Source organism: Stylophora pistillata, chromosome 6, assembly GCF_964205215.1.
Source record: "Stylophora pistillata chromosome 6, jaStyPist1.2, whole genome shotgun sequence".
NCBI lineage: Eukaryota > Metazoa > Cnidaria > Anthozoa > Scleractinia > Pocilloporidae > Stylophora > Stylophora pistillata.
The window spans coordinates 26,918,007-26,938,428 of NC_142524.1; the positions used below are offsets into that span (position 1 = coordinate 26,918,007).

Below are 20,422 nucleotides of genomic sequence, written 5' to 3' on the forward strand. Positions count from 1 at the left end.
GACAAATCTGGATGCCATCCTTGTGTGTATCGGAAACTGAATGGGGCCCATAGATATTGGAGTAACGTGGACCCTTCTTACCGAGGCTGTGAAATTAATAGGCTCACAAATGACCAATGGTACCGTTTTAAAGGGGCCGCCGGATATATGATGGCAACTTACTGCATTCCGCGATTAAGTTGTAATGCCCAAATGGCCGGCTGGGTTAATGGAAGCCATCCCACCTCTAATAACCCTTTAGTTTCGACAACCGTATGCTTCCATTGGGGCCAAAACTGTTGTCATGTCTCGTATCCAGTTGAGATAATGAGATGTAGCGGATTCTACGTTTATAAATTGCAAAGGCCTATGGAATGTCAAGCTCGTTATTGCGGTGTTAAAAGTAAGTCTTATTTCTCTTTTTCGCTGTTGTTTTTCTTATTATCTTTTTTACTTTTGGTCTAAGTAACATAATTTACTCTCCTGTTGAACCTGGCATCAAACTATCTACGCTGAATACTCTCAGAAACCCTCTGATATTTTCTTTTTTTTGCTTTTCAAGCTCGCCAAAGCAAAGTGTGCTATTTTTAAAATCACATTATACCCATGGTGACTTGAACTCCTCATAAATGAATCCAAAGACAACAGTTTAGTAGAGAGAAAATACTATCCCCTTGGTTTTAGACTGCTAAGGAAGATTCGCAAAAATAATTAATAAAACTCACTCAAATGTTGTTATAGATGAGAATGACGCATGTCAAGTTACGGATGGTTTCACACGGTGTTGTCAAGATGGTTATGAAGGAAATCCTTGCAGGGGTGAGTGTATTTATGAAACTTAATCCATTTTATAAAAATTAGAAAATTTTGAAGACATTTCTCAAGACTTGACGGTTAAAAAGTTGTTACTCAAGTCTATCGCCCGACCTTAATCAACGCGAATCATTTTTATCTTGAATAAAGGCTGATAGTTTCGAAAGAAACTGTTTGGGGCTGCGTCGGTGGGAGTAACGAAATAATTTGGATATATCAACAAAGTTGAAATGGTAAATTGGCCACCGTAATGATTACAAAAGCTGACGTTTCGAGCGTTAGCCCTTCGTCGGAGCGAAGAGTTCTGAGCGTTAGCCCTTCGCTCCGACGAAGGGCTAACGCTCGAAACGTCAGCTTTTGTAATCATTACGGTGGCCAATTTACCATTTCAACTTTGTTGATATATCCAAATTATTTCATTTTTATCTTGACAGATATCGACGAGTGCTCAGCCAACACCCACAACTGTCATTTAAATGCGAACTGCACCAATACTGAAGGTTCTTTTACATGTGTTTGTAACGAGGGTTTCACCGGTGATGGCAAGTCATGTACCGGTAAGACTAATGAATTTCTTCGGCGGACTTACTCCAGAAAAAGTAGATATGAAAAAAAATTTACTCAAGTAATTGGGTAAATTTATGAAGGAAATCCGCGGAGTGGTAAGTTTTCATTACCATCATTGGTAGAATTCAGTGAATTCTGTTGCAACCGGATTTTGAAAGGATAGTTCATGCAGTTACTATTTACAAATTCGATCATTATAACGCTACTCCTGACTGACTTCCTAAATCACAACTATAATGGTGATGCGTACCAAACACTGCAGCAAGACTGGTATCTAGATCTAAGAAACCTGACCTTGCGTGAAAGAAGCAGTTTCCTGTTTGCAAATGCAAATTGTTTCTCGATAGCAGCCAATATCTAAACCTCAAGGTGTTATACAGCTTGTTTTCCTGAACATCTGGAAATAGATATTTTTCTTTGCCTTCGCAAAGTTACAGAACTCTGTTCCCCTACATTCACGTAACTGAGAATCTGTTTGTAGCTTAGTGTCACCGCCTTAAACCTATCTTTTCAATTTACGTGTATGATTTCAAATTGTTCCTCAAACTTCGGTCCACCTTGATCAAACCGTAAAATCTTTAATTCAACATTTTTCTCTTGACAGACATCGACGAGTGCTCAACTCAGACCCACAACTGTCATTCTGATGCGAAATGTACCAATACTGGAGGTTCTTTTAAATGTGTTTGCAACTGGGGTTTCACCGGTGATGGAACGTCATGTAACGGTAAGATTAAGTAATCATTCTCGGCAGACTTTTGAACAAAACTACACAAATTAAACAACTGCTGAATAAACAAAAATAAAAGGCAAATTAAGAAATAAATGAGTTAATAAAGAAGTATAGTTGTCAAATATCGCCATGGTGAACTTAGAACTACCTTTTCGCTGGGTTAATCTTGGAAGAAAGCTAAAACTCCGTTTTCACCTTAAACCTTAGAATCTTAATCCTAAAACTTGCTGGAATTAAAATATATTTGCATAGATTGTCCTAATAGTAGAACTAATCTAACATTATTTTAGATTATGCAACTACCTCCGAATTGTAATAAGGGAAGGAAAAAAGCTTGTGAAATATTGTCAAAATTATACCAAAGAAGTAGACCTCGCCATCCATGTTGTGATAACCTTAATTTGAGTAGCCAATGATAAATTATGATGAGCATTGTTCATTTCTTTGCGTAAAGAAAAATTCCATAGCGAATTATTTCATCAGTGCTATCTGCTCGATCTTTAACGATTTAAGATTCTTGAAATTGTTCTCCGAACTCTATCTCATATCTTGGATTAGAGATGGACTCATACAACCTCCATCATAAAATTGAACGTTACGACCTTTTGGGTATCCTCAGATGTTCGCTTGCGTTGAAGGTTGCCTCGTCAGGTAACTCACTCACGCCCAATTACGCTTCATGTAAAAAGTATGAGGGACCCTCTTATAATTTCGATGATAAAGTTGAACTTTACGACCTTTTGGGTATCCTCAAAAGCTCCCTTAAGTTGAAAGGTGCTTTGTCATGTAACTCACTCAGATTATTTCATCTAAAAACAGTTTCAATACCAGCTGAGTGTAGCCCTTTGCAATACCAAGAACTTAATGAATCAGACAGATACTGGAAACATTCCCTAAGCCCTTTGTCCTGCGATAAATCTAAAATTGTAAGTGGTCAGTGGTACCGTTTCACCGGGGCCGCTGGTACAATGATGGCGCCCTACTGCATTCCAAAACGGAGATGTAATACCCACGCAGTCGGCTGGATCAGCGGTAGGCATCCCTCCGAGGCTTACGAGTTGGTGACGGCAAAGGCGTGTTTTCATTGGAATTCAGATTGCTGTTTGTGGCATAGACCGGTTCAGATACGAAATTGTAGCGGATACTATGTTTATGAGTTACAAGAGTGGAATCATTGCTATCACCGTTACTGCGGTGTGAAAGGTTTGTACCTTTATTTTTACGTAAGTGACATAACCATTAGTATTTTCGATTTAAACCAACATCAGGTTACTGAGAAAATAACTCAAATTGGGGAAGTGGAATTTTCTTATGAGATTGCAATTAAGCTGCAAGAACCAATGAACTTACCGTGCATGATTAGATTTAGTAACTTTTGTGTTTTGCTACAGACCAGGTCTTAAATGCAAAAAAGCATTTTTTCCTCTTTACCTTTGCTAAAGCACATTGTGCCAGAACGAGACATAATATATTATAAACTGTTGTGAATTAAAGCAAAAGGGAGTTGGGCCAAGTGCAGTCAAGTAGAAGTTTGGGAACTTCAAAATAAAAAACGGAAATAGAACCCTCTTGATGAAAAGATATTTAATGTTGGGCGATCTTTTCTAAACACTAATCAGGAAAAATTACTTACATGATATTTCTAGACGAAAGCGAAGCATGTCACGTAATTGGTGGTTCCGAAAAGTGTATTTGTCAAAAAGGTTATGAAGGAAATCTATGCGGCGGTGAGTGTCTGAGCAAGTTTTCATTACGAACATAGGTAGAATTTATCCATTTCTCTTGCAACCAGATTGTGTAATGATAGTTCATGCTTTTTTCATTATCAATTTCGATCATTGTAACGCTTTTCTTTATTGGCTTTCCTAATCACAACCAGTGGATTAGTTACAATGTACACCCAAACATTCGAGTAATCCCTCAATACCACCCAACTGCAACAACTTTTTAGTTACTCATTGAATGTCCTCTTGAGCGTATGGTAATGCCTTTGTAAGAGTAAGAGTCGCTCGAGGCGATAGCCGAGAGCGACTCTAGCTTCTTGAGTGCTTAGCAAACCTCCCAAGTGCATCCATAACTCAATAGTGTACGCTGTGGTGTTTACCATTTGTTTTATAACATAACATTGATACATTGTAGCTAAAGAGTTCTCTTTTAATTAACAAATCTTACGCGACCAGAAAAAACAAGCGCGCGCGGAAAAATAGTCTTTGCATTTGCTCACGTCAGCAGCGTACACCCATGGGCAAATGGGGGACGCTAAATTGACCAATCAGAGCGCACGCTTTACTTTGGTTATGTTATAAATAAGGTTGACAGTGTGGCCGAGTGGTCAGCGTGTCGACTCGCAATCCGTCGCTCCCGGGTTCGAGTCCCGCCCTGACCACTACCTGGATTTGTTTCACGGTAGCTTCGAGTTCAAATCCTCGGCCATGCTTGTAAACAGCCAACTGTTTTGCCTTCGGCCAGTTGGGATTCTTAATAATGTTATTTTCAATTTGGATTATTTGTTTCAGTTGTTTGGTGGACATTTTTTTAACCGCCTCCCGGTTAGCTCAATTGGTTAGAGCGCCGGATTGTGTTGTGCGGGAGGTCGAGGGTTCGAGCCCCGGCCGGACCGATACTCATGGTCTTAAAATAAGTGAGGAGAATTTGCTACCTTTCTATCTATCAAAAAATGGATAGATATTCTAGTCTTCTCGGATAAGGACGAATAAACCGTAGGCCCCGTCTCCTGCAGGGTTAGGGGTAGGAAACGTTAATTTCCCACGCACGAGATTGCTTTGATGTGGATGTCCTCTCCTGGGGTGGGATGGGTGGGAATTGGCCCTGAAAAGCCCCCATGGGGAGTGGTCAACTAACGTATGTATGTCTGTATGAATGTATGTATGTATGTATGTTGACTAATATTGGTTTCGATTGTTCTTTGTCCGTGTTGATAACAAGACTGTGTAGTTAAAAAGTGAAAAATTTGATTTCTACTGGCAGATTTGGACGAATGTGCAAGCGGAGACCATGATTGCCATAAATACGGTGTTTGTCATAACGAGATCGGATCCTATACTTGTCACTGTCAGTTCGGATATGTAGGAAATGGAACGTGGTGTGAGGGTACAAAAGTTACACTACATTTTTCTCACCAAAAAGTATCTAAGATTCTTATTTCCCATAAGATGTCTGATGTTTGCTTGGTCTTGTCACAGACTAAAAAAAAACTTGAACTGCTATTGGTTCATGCTCTTAGTTTGCCTAATATGCAGCCCCTCTTTTTTTAGCTTTGACAGGCTAGTGGGATCTCTTAGACAAATTGTTTCACAGTACCTTTTTGTCGGTCCAAAGAAGCTCCGAGATAGCCGAACATATTTTCTTCAACTAAAGTTTCCTCTTTTCATTTACCGGTGTAGATCTGCTGTCAAAATTAAACATTTCCTTCCCAATGTTCCACACAATTTTATTGTTTGTATATCACTGCAGCTTGTCCAGAACATTCCGAATACATCGAGACGTCACCTAACGTTCATGAATGCTGGTGTAAATACGTTTACCCTGGAGAGCCAGAAGTTGATCCATGCAGAAGACAGACAGAAAGTAATACATGAGAGAAAGTAGAGTAGATCTATTTGTAAATAAAATTTAAAGAGAAGTCATTCATTCAATGAGTCAGTAGTGATACAGAATATTTCCCTTAACTTTGAATTGCGCCTCAGCAGCTTCTTGATGTAAACTAATAAAATAGAGGACTCCAAAATGAATTTGAAATTCCAATTTTCTTTTCTTTTTCCCCATTTTTAGGTGATCTGACTAATATTAAAGATTCAATAGCGGTTTTAATTCATGATGCTGATACACAACCAAGCAGCCCAATGAGGTTTAGACGAGACCAAACAAGAACACTGGTTGCATCTTTAAAAAAGGAAAAGTTTCTTCCTCAAGAGGCCTCGTTCGCATGGAAGATAAGAAAACTTTCGCTATCACCTTTTAACATTTATGATCCGCCGGAGTTGCTCGTGCCCAACACTCTCGAGCTGAACATAAGACCAAACCTGCTCTCGACAGGACTTAAAGTGGTAACATTTGAGCTGCGAGAAGTACCGGGATCTGAATTAACTGCTCTAGATTTTGCTTTTATCGAGGTTCTCAATGCGGCTTTGGAAGTCTCTATCGCAGGAGGAACTGAGGTCGTTCGATCTATAAAGAGACTAATTACAGTGGATGCCACTTCTTCGTATGATACCGACAACCTGAGTGCTGGAAATTCCTCAGGACTGAAATATAATTGGTTTTGCTTAATAATAACCAAATCTAACGTCTCCCGAAGTTATACTCCGGCGTCTAACGTCAGTTTTCGAGGATTGGAGAGCATATACGACACACTTGTAAGAGCAGCTGCAAGTGGAACCCTCTTTCAGTTGCCAGATGATGTCTTTCTTCGTGGCAGAGAACGAGCCAAAGTTACCTTAGATAACAAAAAACTCACTCGCAATCAAACATACTACGTGGTTCTGACGGTAAGCAAAGATGTCCGCGTAGCAAGGGGCATACAGATCGTTCATGTTCGCGATGGACACGTACTCGTCATTCGTATTTTGTAAGTGCAGTATGTAGATACAAAATAGTTAATGGTTTCGGAAGCAGGGTTGGAATCCTTCCTATCTAAGATGAGAGCATTCGCTCCGACGAAGGGCTAACGCTCGAAACGTCAGCTTTTGTAATCGTTACGGTGGCCAATTTACCATTTCAACTTTGTTGATACATCCAAATTAAGATGAGAGCAGCCCTCTTCCAAATTCTTAAAGCTAAAAATGAACAAATATAATAATTTAAAGTCTACTAACCCTTGCTCAGGAGCGATAAATTTATTTATTTTTCGTAAGGAGGTCGAAAATCTATATCGCTATCTCATCAATGACTCTCCAGCCTCGACACAAACGTTCAATTGGTTTATGTTAGCATAGCTGTAGTTACAGACAATAGCCGCGCAAATAATAATTTGATTGAATGGTGGCTTGGTTGTGTATTTAAAACTACTACTTCTTATAAATAAGTAGCATTCGTTTCCCTGCAAGTACGATTAACAAGGACGAATACAGGAGGTTCAGTGGGCAGGAATATCATTTCGTATTATTTATTTTCTTTTTGTTTGTACAGGTGCACCATGAACTGTGACTCACCAGCCAGCGTGTCATCTCGTATCTCCTTAAGAACCGACTGCGCTTCAATTCGTTGTCCTGTGTCCCTCAAGTATGGATGGAGCCTGCTGAAAAATAATGGAAGCAATTCTCACCCCCAATGGTCTACTCAGATACACTTTAAAGATCTCCTGGGTACAAAAGTTAATTCGGCAAACCTTGTGATTAAAGAACAAAAGCTTCTACCCGGGTCTTCCTACAAAATCAAGCTAAACGTTCTATCTCCCGAAGGATCGTTTGGCTCAGCCGTATACCAATTTGACACAGTGGCAAGTCCATCAGGAGGAACATGCCATGGTGCACAGTTGGACAGGAAAGATGTAGGATCTTGGGTGAACATTACCTGTCAAGGTTGGAAAGATAAACATACACCTCTCAGCTATGAATTCTTCCGGGAGTTAGCAGATGGAGAACTCGACATGCTGTCCTATGGAGTTTGGTCGTACAGTGTTGTTTACATTCCACCTTTAGATGAAGATGTCGTTCGGTTTAAAGTTGCAGTTGTTAATTCTTTGAGAGCAGCATATACAACAGGATTTTCTATCAAGGTATTCATTTATCAATGGTTACGTGACTGATTAATGATCCTGATCACGTGAATGCGAAAATAGAGAGAAAAGCCATAGATTCCCTGTCCTTGTTATTCACATTATACAATGTCCATTCACGATTGCCTGCTCAATTTCGGTGTAGGGTTGTGACAGTGCACTAGATCAGAGGACAGTGAAGTTGACGATGAAATCGACATCGATGCACTTCCGAAAGAACTTCTGAATATCGATGGTCCGCTTAAATATGTCTTTTTTCTTTTTCTTTTTTCTTTTTTCTAGTTGAATCAATCATCCTGGTTGAGAGCAAAAGAAGTGGACAACTCTGAGTTGCAGGCAAGAATTGAAAAAATGGACACTCATTTTGAACTGAAACAAACAAATTTGGCAATACAAGAGGCAGACATGCTACTTTTCTTACTCAAAATGGTCGCAAAGAAAGCTGATGAAGAAAAAGATCTTCCTCAAGTAAGTTTAGTGCATTGAATAAATGGCGTTGAACATAATTGGTAGCTTAATTAACAAATAAAGAGGCCTTGGCTGCGCTCTGTTCTGTTTTAAAGCACATATTAGGCAGTCAGGGAATGACAGAAGTGTTGCGGTGAACACGAGGCTGTGTCTCGTGTTTCTTCATACCTCTTGAAATGTTTACGTACTAACTTTGCTTTATATCCAGGCATTAATGTAATAATTAGTAGATGGCTCTTATCGGGTTTTAAAGTGCCAAATTGTGTTTCCAGTCGCATGATGATATTTGTGAATGAACTGAATAACAAAACAGTTTTTAATGATATCTCACCGCCGGGGTGGCGGTTCAAAAGTTTAGTCTAACATAAAGGGATTTTAAATTTTTCCGTGAGATCCACGCGTAATTATGCTTAAAGATTCCTAATATTCACGTCACAAGAAAAATCAACACACAAAAACGTTTTGTCTTCCCACGCCCTATTTCTTTTCTCCCTAGTTCGGCCAACGGTACGCAACTGTTATAATCTTATTGCTTAACACTTATTCTGCTTTCCTGCTTCATGTCTGATTCCGTCTAACGTGTATTCTTTCCTTGCTTCAGATGAAGAATCAAGTTATATCTAAGATCTGCGAGGTTCCGATTGATAAACTGGAACGGTTAGTCCAGGTTGCTGTTATCTTAAAGAAAGCCACTAAGGGTGACGCCCTTGTCTCACACGATACAACGGTATGACACTGATCTCCATTCCTCCAATACACTTGTTCTCGAAACGAAAAAAGTTCACGAAAGACGTTTTTGATAAGGAGTATAGCATAATAAAAATATGAATTAAATAATGATATCAACAAAAAGCTGTTCGCTCATTGAAAAGTTTTACCCACAAGGATACAGTTCACTGTTTTGAACAAACTCAAGGAGATTTCGAACCGGCTTTCACTGGAAAATGTACAAAAACGCAGTTCTGAAACCCGTCTTTTTCTCAAGGGAGCAAGATTGTTATTGCATTGCACCACAAATATCATGGATTCCAGCTCCAGCCGAGTCCTTACGGGAAGTTTGTCTGCCAACTTTGATAAAGGGGAAGAGGTATTTTAAACGTAGCACATTCAAGTAAATGAGGCAATTTCTCAGAATTTTAAAGACCAGAGCCCAGTTGTATAAAGAACGGATAACGCCATCCAACGGATAAATCACTATAAAGCGGATAAGTGATAGCAAAACGTAGTGCGCTATCCAATGCATAGAGATTTATCCAACCTTCGAACAAATGGAGCCAGAATTTCAAAAGAGCAAACATAAAACAGGTGTTTATAATGGAGGGAATTCTGCGCTGGTGGCCTATTGATCCATGTCCAAGAGGTTTTGTAATCTTGCCAAACTGATCAAAAAGAGTCTTGAAAATGATAAGACAAAAAGAAATTAAAGGGCCGAGCTCTTGCTTTCCTCTTCTTGGTAAGTTGGGCAGGGCGTGGTTACACACCAATAAACCAAAGCAGATAACAGAAACAGCCTTCAATTCTCTATTATCAACAAATAGCATGATACCAGTTAGTTAAACTCCAAAGGAGTAAATTGGCGAGCTCTTTTAGAAAGAAAGTGATAGAAACGGTACAGCCAAGTAATACATCAGCAAGGTCTGTACCTTAACCCCGGCAGTGGAAATCAAAAATTCACAACTCCACTGAGCCTACAAATATGATGATTCCTAGGTGAGAAAGAGGAACACTGAATATCCCATTTCCCTCTCTTAAAGTAATAGAAATCTCCAGCCCTTTGTTCTTCCTCTTCTCCAGGAGTCGTTCCTGTTCTATTAAGAGGGACTGATAGTGTTATTAAAATTTTACGTAATTTTAGATGACTATGGGAAAGACAATTTCGGTCCGTTGCCAAGAGTTGACAGAAATGACAACCAACGCACTGCTATCGTTAAAATTACCAGGAGAAGAACACACCACCATTCGAAATGAACGTCAAACGACGATACTCGGCAAACATGAATCAGATGACTTGAGCTCTTTTGAAATCAGCGATGGAAAAGCCAGCTTTGTATTTCCACCTCTGGATAGCAGGGCGTTGAAAACTTGGGTTGGAGACATCTCTGAAGTTGGGGTAGAGGTTTGTGACTGTTTCAGAATAAAATTTCTTCATCACTCTGCACAGATGATAAATCTTCAGCTTTTGTCAATTTAATTTTAACGTCTTTTCCTTTATCTTGCAGATGATGAACTATAATTTCAATCCATATATGACGGACGATAGCAGCAGTAGAGTCAGATCAAAGGTTGTCAGCCTCGTCCTAAAAGATGGCACTGGGAAAGCTTTGAACACCACTGTCCTACCATCGGATATAGAAATTGGTATTCCAATTCCAAATTATGATCCCGTCAACAGCACTCGATCAGATCATTTCTTAAATCCTGGCAGGATGCAGTATCATACGATAACCGTTCTTGAGGTCGATACTACCATAAAACTGACCATTACAACCAAAACAGCAGCTTCTATAGCTGTGTATGTAAAATTCGCCGAACAGCCAACAGAGATCTCCTACGATGAGGTGATTCATTTATCCAAAGAGAAAAGATCAAATAGCACCGACTGTGAATTGGAAGGAAATTGCTCTCTTAGTATCGTCGTAGAGGGTAAATATCCAGGTGAATATTTCGTTGGCCTATTGGAGAACAGTGAATCTCGAAAAAAATTTTTAAGGTCTAGAGGTAGAAGATCTTTTCTGCCAGAGACAGCCACTCAAGAGAAGTGCGTTAAGTTCAAGGATCCTCCACCAGCAGTTGTTCCTCAAGTGGAGCATGTGATTTTTGTCCCTCAATATGACTCTGATAGGTCTGTTAACTACAGTTTGCAAGTTGAGACAATATGGTGTGCATTTTGGTCTGAAGCTGAACAGATATGGACAAATGAAGGATGTAAGGTGAGAAAGATACAAAGACAGAATGAAATAAGTCATTAGATGCAAAAAAATTAAAAGGGAAGGAAATTACATTTCAGACCATTTACCCTAAGTTGTTCAAATATTGGTTTTAAGTTTGGAGATAAAAACAAATAGCTCTGGTGAATAGTCGCTGTATGTATTCAATATGTCAAGTTAATCCTGTTCAAAGGCTGATAGTTTCGAAAGAAACTGTTTGGGGCTGCGTCGGTGGGAGTAACGAAATAATTTGGATATATCAACAAAGTTGAAATGGTAAATTGGCCACCGTAACGATTACAAAAGCTGATGTTTCGAGCGAAGGGCTAACGCTCGAAACGTCAGCTTTTGTAATCGTTACGGTGGCCAATTTACCATTTCAACTTTGTCGATATATCCAAATTAATCCTGTTCAAGATAGCAATATTAACTAAGGGATGTTCTTCAGAGCCAAGATACATTGGGCAATACTGTGTTATGAGTATAACTGAACTGGTATCAAATAAAAGAACAAAATCAACAACTGCAATTGCAAAGAATGCTTTCTTAAATTAGCGAATAATTTACAGACAGTAACCCAGAGGAACTACTAAAAAATAGCCCCTGAAAAAGATCATGAGTAAAGTTTTGAGTTACCACCGCGTTGTCTAATATAAGAAAACTGTTAATTCTTTGCCGAGAATAAAGTACTCGAGCGAATTTTGCCACGGCTCTCAATCGTCAGTATCAGAAATTCCTGTTGAATATCCGTGTATATAAACTTTGTAGGAGGTGAGCTAAGTGACTCAGTTAGCTTGATACTAAAAATCGTTTTATGGAAGCCAAGTAGTTGTTTTTCTCTTCGACCAAAGGTAATTACAATAAGACCAGTAAACTGACAGCCATTAAATGGATGAACTCATTTTTAGGCTACCCGAGAATCAGACCATTCATCTCTGAGATGTCTATGTAATCACTTGACTGCATTTGGGGGAGACATTCTTGTTGCACCAAATACCATTGACTTTGAACTAGTCCAGCAGGCATTTGAAAATGTGGATCCCAGTGACCTTCTCGTCGTAATAACTTTGTGCTCTACGTTTTTGGTTTACTTTCTTGTTTTGGTACAAGCACGCAGAGCTGATAAAGCAGATGCCTCAAAGGTTAGTGTCAAATTCTAAATAGAAAATTATTCGTAACAACAGAGATTCTATGGGCCGTATTTCAAGCAACGATGATGCGATTGGTTGTCTGTGAAAATCAGAATAAAGGCTAACCGTAATTAAGTGAGAGAAAACATGAGTCGACCTGCGGATGAATTACAAGTAAAGAAATGATCCAAGCCTGCAAAAATTCCCGGATTCAAGTTCTTTTGAGCGACTTATTTACCTTAGCTCACCAGCAAAGATCGTTTCTTTTCAGTTCTTAGAAAACGTCAATAGCTTTAAATCAAGAGATCAAGATGCTATTGTGAAAATCCTACACTTACAATCACTTAGACAATTATCTTGGACGTTTGGAGATGAATAACTCCCAAAACGTATCAATGTGACCTTCATCTTTTCAGTATATATATATTTTTTGCAGCTATTCTAGAACACGCTGTTTAAAAGGCAATGCAAGACACCCCGTGAAACATTTTTTGAGACAAGCTCCGAGAAAATGGTTTCTGTGAGGTTAAATGTTCAGCTTGACGTTACATTTCAAATGGAGATTAACTTTCACTCAATTTACTTTTCTTTTCAAGGACAATCCTCTTATACCCTTGGCGGCGTATCAAAATGGTGATTACATGTACGAGGTATCCATAACTACAGGTGGATGGAAAAATTGTGGTACCACTGCCAATGTATCCATGATTCTTTATGGGACTGAAAACACGAGTGACGTTGTCAAATTGACTTGTGACATCCCATGTAACAGGAAACTTTTTGCTGAAGGCAACACTGATAATTTCCTTATTCGACAGGAAATGCCGCTGGGCGAGATCACTTCTATGCAAATCGGCCATGACATATCTGGTGAGGACCCTTCTTGGTTTATCAGCGAGATTTTAACTTTGGATTGTCAAACAGGACAGAGGTTGCTTTTCAGTTGTTACCGCTGGCTTGCACTAGAAAGGGATGACGGTCAGACCACGAGGAGATTTTATGCAGATGATTTCAAAAATGAGGATAGATTCAAAAGAAAATTTAGCGCATTGCTAAGAAATGGTTTCGCTGATGATCACTTGTGGCTGTCGGTGATCCGGAAGCAACCAAGGAATCAATTCACCCGTGCTCAGCGTGCATCCTGCTGTTGGAGTCTTTTCATGTTGTCAATGGTTACATCCGCCATGTTTTATGAAACAGAGGACATAGCACAGAGGAAATTACAGATTGGACCTTTTTCGCTGACCCCGAGTCAACTTGTCATTGCGTTGGAAAGTGCCTTGGTTGTTGTGCCTGCAAGTCTGCTAATTGTGCTTTTGTTTCGTAAAAGCCAACTTAGGAGAAACATTCAAGGGAGCCGGTATCATTTGGTAACAAGTAAAAGGAAAGTTTGGTGTTTACTTCCTCATTTCTTTGTATATATCGCATGGTTTCTTTGTATAGGTACTGCAATTACTTCCGCACTTTTTACAATGTTTTACTCTTTCATGTGGGGAGGAGAGAAATCGTCTCGCTGGCTTACATCTGTTCTGCTTTCCTTCACCGGAGAAGTACTGGTCTTTCAGCCCGTCAAGATAATCATTGCCTCTGTAGTCCTGGCATTACGGCACGGGCGGGGTAAGAAGTCAACAAATAAAAGTAATCCAACAGATGCATCAGAAATTGTGGATCTTTCATCGATGGATGTCGAACGAGTACGGAAGTATAGGAAAAATAAGAGGAGAATGTATGCATTTACGAAGGAACTCGTGTTTTCGGTGACTTTCTTCGTACTGTTATTAATTGTCTGTTATGGAGACAAGAGCAGGCAGAGATATCATCTACGAGGTGCTATTGAAAACGAAGCATTGTATTTCGACAATATTGGACGGTACAAGGTACGCATCTGTATATCTCTGATCGATGCTTATGGTTTGTTTTACTGATCCAAACAATTGAAATGACTTTGCAAATATTTATGATCGTACGCACGCTCGGATTGGTAGATGGTTTATTTAGATGGGCTAAGTAAACACGATTATGATATCTTGGTTTATGTATTTCCCAGAAATATTGATTTATAAGAGAAATGGAAGGTTTTTTTCGAGTATTTACAGCGCCTCTTATAAACACTTAGGGGGTTCGGATGATTCAAGAAAGGCGTGCAAATCCAAGACACAGTCGAGAGTTTGCATAGTTTTATCCTAACTGCCTTCGTGTTTAGATGAAGCTATTTAAACACGGAAAATGTACTCTTCTGCCTAAATAGTGTCTAGATTCAAAACTTAAAAGACCATTGAATCAAGAAATACTAACTGAAATGTGTAAAAATTTTGTAGAGGGAAGCTCTTAATCTCTAGCCAGAAAAGATATTAATGATGTTCATCGTTCTCGTTTTGAAATTTGCACTGAAAATATTCAAATATGTAAAACTACCAGGTAACCAACGTGGCTCAGTTTTGGGGGTGGCTGGAGGACGTGTTTGTCCCAGCAATCTTTTCAGACGGCTCTTACAGGGACCAAGAGGAAAAAGGACTAGACTACACCAGCAGTGATCGATCGACTGTGGTCGGCATGCCTCGCCTGAGGCAACTCAGGGTCACGAAAGGTAAACATATACCGGGATTGGGAGGTCACACTAGGATGACAATGACAACATACTTTGTAGTGTTTAGCTCATCCAAAGAAGATCTTTTTCTTCGTTTTCAATTACTGCTAGGATGTTTACTGCGTGCGCCATTATGACTTCAACATAAAAAGGAACTTGGTTTCAAATGGAATTATTTAGGCAGCTGAAAGATACTCAAAATGAATACATTCAAACAAGGAAGTTTGACCTCCAAACGAGTTAACATAGGTACATGCGAAAAACTTAAACATTTTACCGGCTTGTTGTAAAGACGCCAGTAGAGCAATGTCCTCATTGCAAGAAAAGAAATTATTGAAATATCCCCGGAACTTGGAAATTCGAAAAAAGGGTCTCAAGTCATTACTTTTTTTCAACAGATTCCTGTGTGTTTCACCAAATATTTAAAAGCATGTTTATCTCTTGCTACGGTCCCTTCTCCAAGAACGAAGAGGAAAAAAGAACTTGGATTGGCAAGAATAGTTCTTCAGTTCTGTGCCCAGAAAATTGGGAGTACAACGGAGACGGTGGCTTTGATACTTGGGGTCGTTTTGCTGTTTACAGTGGCGGAGGATATATAGCTAATTTAGGATACAACAAGGTCAATGCTAAAAGAATTATCAAAGACCTAAAAGAAAAATACTGGATTGATCGGCAGACCAGAGCTGTGCTGGTGGAGTTCTCACTGTATAATCCACCAAGTAACCTTCTTGCAGTGATGACTTACTTCTTCGAAGTACTTCCATCAGGCTTTGCCGGAATATTTAAGAGCTATGGAATTTTGCCTCTGAGTGCAACGAACCCTCAAGCCCATGAAACTTATTTGCTTTTTGCATTTTTGTTTGGCATTCTACTTGTTTTCTTCTTCATTTTCGAAACAATCAAACTCTGTCGCCAGAGCAGCTTGTATTTCAAGTCAGGGTGGAACTGGTTGAACATACTGCAGATACTCACTGCATTATCAGCATTGTTCCTCAAATGGATGAAAAACAAGGCAGCGACAAAAACGTTTTTCAAACTTAAAGAAAACCCATTTGTCCCCATTAGCTTCCATGACGTGTTACTTTGGTCTGACCTTGAAAACCTGGTCATTTGCATAGCTTCTGTGACTGGCACCTTGCGTCTTCTAAAATGTTTTCATTTCATGCCACAAATAATAGTTTTCTCGTGGACACTCCGCAGATCGTTTTCTTCGGTATCCTCTTTCTTCTTGATCTTTGTAGTAGTAGCGATAGGTCACTCTTTCTTAGGAGTCATCGCCTTCGGAACCAATATGTACATGTTCTCGTCATTCATAGAGGCCATTTCCTCGCAGTTTTTGATGCTTCTTGGGAAAAACATTCCAGCAAATGAACTGATCACTACAAATCCTATATTGGGACGTTTTTTCTTTTTTACTTTTGTCGCCAGCACGACAATAGTAATCGTAAATACGTTCATTGCAACCATCAATGAGCACTACGCCACCTCAAATTCTGACAAAGGAGTAGAAGACCTGGAACTTGCCGAGTTCATAACTGACAGGATTATAGATACTCTGTTTCGCCAGAAATCGAATAGAAACCAGTTTATGGCGGAATACGAGAACCACGAGCTCTTCGATTCTGAAGTTCTCTTAGAATATAGCTCTCTAGGAGGCAATACTACAAGAACCTTGTCTCCAACATCGCATCGTAGCCGCACACCTGAAATATCTTATAAACTAGAGGCAGCCACGTACGAAAGTTTTCAGCTTCAATAACCTACTGACTGGGACATTTACCAGAGAGGAGTACAATGAAAAATACAAGATTCAGGCGGCTATTAATCTGAGAAACCTCTCTTGTAACAAAATCCATTTTAAATTGTTCAGCATCATGAATCCAGGAACTGATGGACAGACAACGATTGCGAGGATCAGTGGCAACAACTATGACAGTTCACATTTTCATGATCTATTTAATTTGTCTTACAAAGTCCAGGAAAGGGGAAACTTATCTGAAAAGCATCCACTTTCATTTTTTAGATTCCAGGGTATAACTTTTGTAAATAAATAGCCATTGGTATTTTCTAACTCCTGATCCTTTATTCCGTCCTCTCGTCTTAGAGTTTCTAGGAGTAATCGATCGCATATGACTTTTAGATGTGGTAAGACTAAAAAGTGATACATTGGACGCAGGCGCAGATGAGTGTGTAACCCTTTTTCTGTTTACATTACAATTGTGCAGGAGAGGGGACGGGAGGGCCTTAGCCCTCCCACTTTTTGCAAGAAGGACTTTTCATTTTGTTATAGTATGAAGTACGTTGTAAGCTCGAAAGATGAAGAAACTGAAAAAAAAAATTGAAAAGCTGATTTCTTACACAAAATATGTCGTAAACTTTTCAAAAAATATCACATGGACAATAATTAAGAGCCCCCAGATTTCAAAATTTATAGGAAAGGATGGCCCTAGATCCCCCTACAAACTTGCTCCCCCGCACTCGTTTTCAAGTTCCCTCCCCCCCTCCATTTGAAAATAGTGAATCTTATCAGACAGTGTCACATACATGTTTATTCAAACTCATATATAACTACATAAATTTCAAAGGGAGAGTCATGAGGTTAACCCTTGACTCTCCCTTTAAAAGAAAAAATGCAGTAAAAGAGGAAAAGAAGAAAAAATTCTTAAACTAAAGATATATCTTCCGCAATCAGAAAAAGATCACGGATGCTGATAAAAAGCCGAACAACAATCTTAGTTAAAAATACACGGCAATAGCTAAAAGTGTTTTCAATGATTAACAGGGCGCAGATATCTCACGCGGGCTCAGATGAAAGGGTTGGCGCAGCGGAAGGTCGAATTCAAAGAAAGACCTTATAAAGTCACTAATTTATGCTAAGAACTCGAAATTGATGGATAAAACGTAAAATTAACTTTTCCTCATTTAAAAAATAACCCTAAGAATTTACGCCTGTACCTAATTAATGCTATCTATCTTATAACCTTAGTGAACATCATACCTACCGGTGCTGCATTTAGGCTGAGGAAATGCAATTAAGCAACACATATTAAAATAGAAATAGTTATTGTGAAAAAAGTTTCAGCTATTGTGAAACAAGATATAAACCAAAAAGGTAAAACGAAATTTTAAACCGGTATTTCTCCGATATAATTGCTGGCATGGCTTAAAAGTTTTCAAAACGCATTGTTTAAATATTTGGCCATTTAGACCTGGTCCCTAAAGACAACTTTTGAATTTGATTTGTTCTCGTGTGGAGAAAGCTATGAAGCTAATTTTGGGGCATATAGAGGCCTTTGGCGGAGTTAGCCTTGAAAAAGCTCTCGAGCCGTCGGTTGCATATCAGCTAAAAATTTTGAGAAGGCGCACGAGCCTGGGAAGATCAGTCTTTAACAGATGTGAGCACTAACACCCAATCATGGGAGGGTTAATAACACATGGGTGGGCACATGACTCCTTCGCTCCCGACCAATGACTCACAGAATCCCAATCAAACTTCACCTTACAGGTAAGCCTCGTTTAATTTAGGTATTCTGTTTCGCCATTGGTCATTGGTCGCTACGGAGTCACGTGAGATTTTAAAGCAGTGTGAGTGCGAACTGAAAAGAAAACAATGATTTATAGTAATATGAACCTGCTTTAATAACATTCTCTCTTAGCCATCAAAACATACAAATATAAGACACTATCTTAGGTGTCACTGAATACAGCTTTAAGGAGCTCAGTTCCGAAATTCTCTCGAGGTTCCACAGGTTTGTTAATTGTAAAACTTAGTAAATGTGGACTCCTGGGACCACCCCGCACTTTTCATAATTGTGGCGATACATATGCGGTTTGCTTTTGCTGCAGATGTAGATGCTAATCGAGTGCTCTGTGCGCTGTACTTCGAAGTGTCAATTTATTTATTTATTTAGTTATCAACCATATTTTAGCAGAGATGCCCAGTTCAGCATATGCTGGTTTGAATGGGGCTCTGCAAACCCACCCATCCCACCCCAGGGGAGGACATCCATCAGACAGTAATCTCGTGCGTGGGAAATTAACGTCTCCTACCCCTAACCCTGCAGGAGACGGGACCTCCATTTATTCGTCCCTATCCGAGAAGACTAGAATATCTAACCATTTCTTGATGTTATAGAAAGGTAGCATATTCTTCTCAATTATTTTAAGACCTTGAGTGTTTGTCCGGCCGGGGCTCGAACCCTCGACCTCCCGCACAACAGTCCAGCGCTCTATCCATTGAGCTAACCGGGAGGCGGCTGGCTCAGTGGATAGCATCAACCAGTGTAGCCTTAATCAATCTGCTTACTGTATCAGAGGAAACAGCTTTATAAGGCTTAGAGTAACTAGTAAGAAGCTGCTTTACATTACCTCGAAGAGTATCTGTGTGCTTCAGATATTGCTGAAGATGCTTTACAATACAAAGACTTACATCTGGTGCATAGGCCTGAAACTCAATACAAGCTAAATGTTTACCCGGTCTGGAAGTTTTTAATAATGAGTTAATGGAAAACACACACTTTTCAGAACTTACTTGCATATAATCAATTGATAATGTGTGCAAAGTCTGGCGACGCTGTCCCGAAAGCAACGCCATCAACATAACCACTTTCAGAGTCAAGTTCTTAAAACTAAGTTTCACAGGTGGCCCAAGTTGAGCTAGATAGTCTAATACCACCGTGACATCCCAAGTTTCTTGGTACCGTGGGAGAGAGGTTCTGCACTCAAAAATTCCCTTGAAGAAACGACAGACTAGGGGATGCTGTCCAAAAGTGTAATGCTCTGATGTAAAACAAACAGTAGACAAAGCACACCGTGCAGTGTTGAGGGCACTGTATCTAATCCCTGTGTGGTAAAGTTCTGCCAAGAAATTAATCCCATGTTCTATAGTTGCTGAAAAGGGACTAATCTCCCTTTGACAGCAGTATTGCTCCCATTTAGTGATAAATGGTTTATATTGTTGTTTGGTGCTCTTTCTCCAAGACTGTAAAATGAGTGAGGTAGCTGATTCCGAAAGCCCTCTACCTTCAAGTGATTTCCTGACAAGTGGAAGATCAGAAGTGTGAGCTTCTGATGTAGTGGATACACCAAGTCTGGCTGTTGAGGTAGAAATAAGGTGTGTTTCTTCTTGGGGAGCACAAGGGTTTCCTGAACCAGGAGTCTCATCACCAATGGCCACCATGGCTGAGTTGGCTAGCACGGCACAACTAATAGTCCTGTGATCTCCTCGGCTTGAATTTTCTGTAACACTTTTGGGATGATATTAAAAGGAGGAAAGGCGTAAAAAACATAAGGTTTCTAAGAAATTGAAAAAGCATCAATAGCCATTGCTCCAGGGTCTGGTTGGGAGGCAACAAATGGCCTTAGCTGGCAATTAAGCCTAGATGCAAATAGGTCAATCTGAGGCTCAACATGAAGTTTCTTAACGGCTGCGTGAAAAATTTTCCTGTCTAAAGTCCATTCAGTTTCTTTTCTAGATTTCCT

At 39.6% G+C, this 20,422-nt stretch overlaps 1 protein-coding gene and 1 pseudogene across 1 annotated transcript; one reads left to right on the forward strand and one right to left on the reverse strand.

Moving 5' to 3' along the window:
• Positions 1–14: 14 nt before the first annotated feature.
• On the forward strand, positions 15–18,127 carry LOC111336840 (polycystin family receptor for egg jelly). Its single transcript, XM_088725225.1, has 19 exons — positions 15–382; positions 721–798; positions 1,227–1,349; positions 1,964–2,086; positions 2,912–3,295; positions 3,739–3,819; positions 5,081–5,203; positions 5,567–5,680; positions 5,885–6,680; positions 7,241–7,829; positions 8,112–8,297; positions 8,899–9,024; positions 9,190–9,384; positions 10,153–10,413; positions 10,517–11,227; positions 12,133–12,366; positions 12,951–14,231; positions 14,773–14,941; positions 15,340–18,127. Exons 1-19 carry the CDS (start codon positions 148–150, stop codon positions 16,698–16,700), a joined length of 7,170 nt encoding a protein of 2,389 aa, XP_088581351.1. The 5' UTR covers positions 15–147; the 3' UTR covers positions 16,701–18,127.
• Positions 18,128–18,146: 19 nt separating this feature from the next.
• On the reverse strand, positions 18,147–20,141 carry LOC148729195 (uncharacterized; annotated as a pseudogene).
• Positions 20,142–20,422: the final 281 nt, after the last annotated feature.

Excerpts from the sequence above, each read along its gene's own strand:
- LOC111336840 (XM_088725225.1), top strand. The coding sequence starts at position 148 with ATGATGGCAACTTACTGCATTCCGCGATTAAGTTGTAATGCCCAAATG. Across the intron at positions 1,350-1,963 it reads TGATGGCAAGTCATGTACCG|ACATCGACGAGTGCTCAACT; the intron begins GTAAGACTAATG and ends TTCTCTTGACAG. Across the intron at positions 14,942-15,339 it reads GCAACTCAGGGTCACGAAAG|ATTCCTGTGTGTTTCACCAA; the intron begins GTAAACATATAC and ends TTTTTTCAACAG.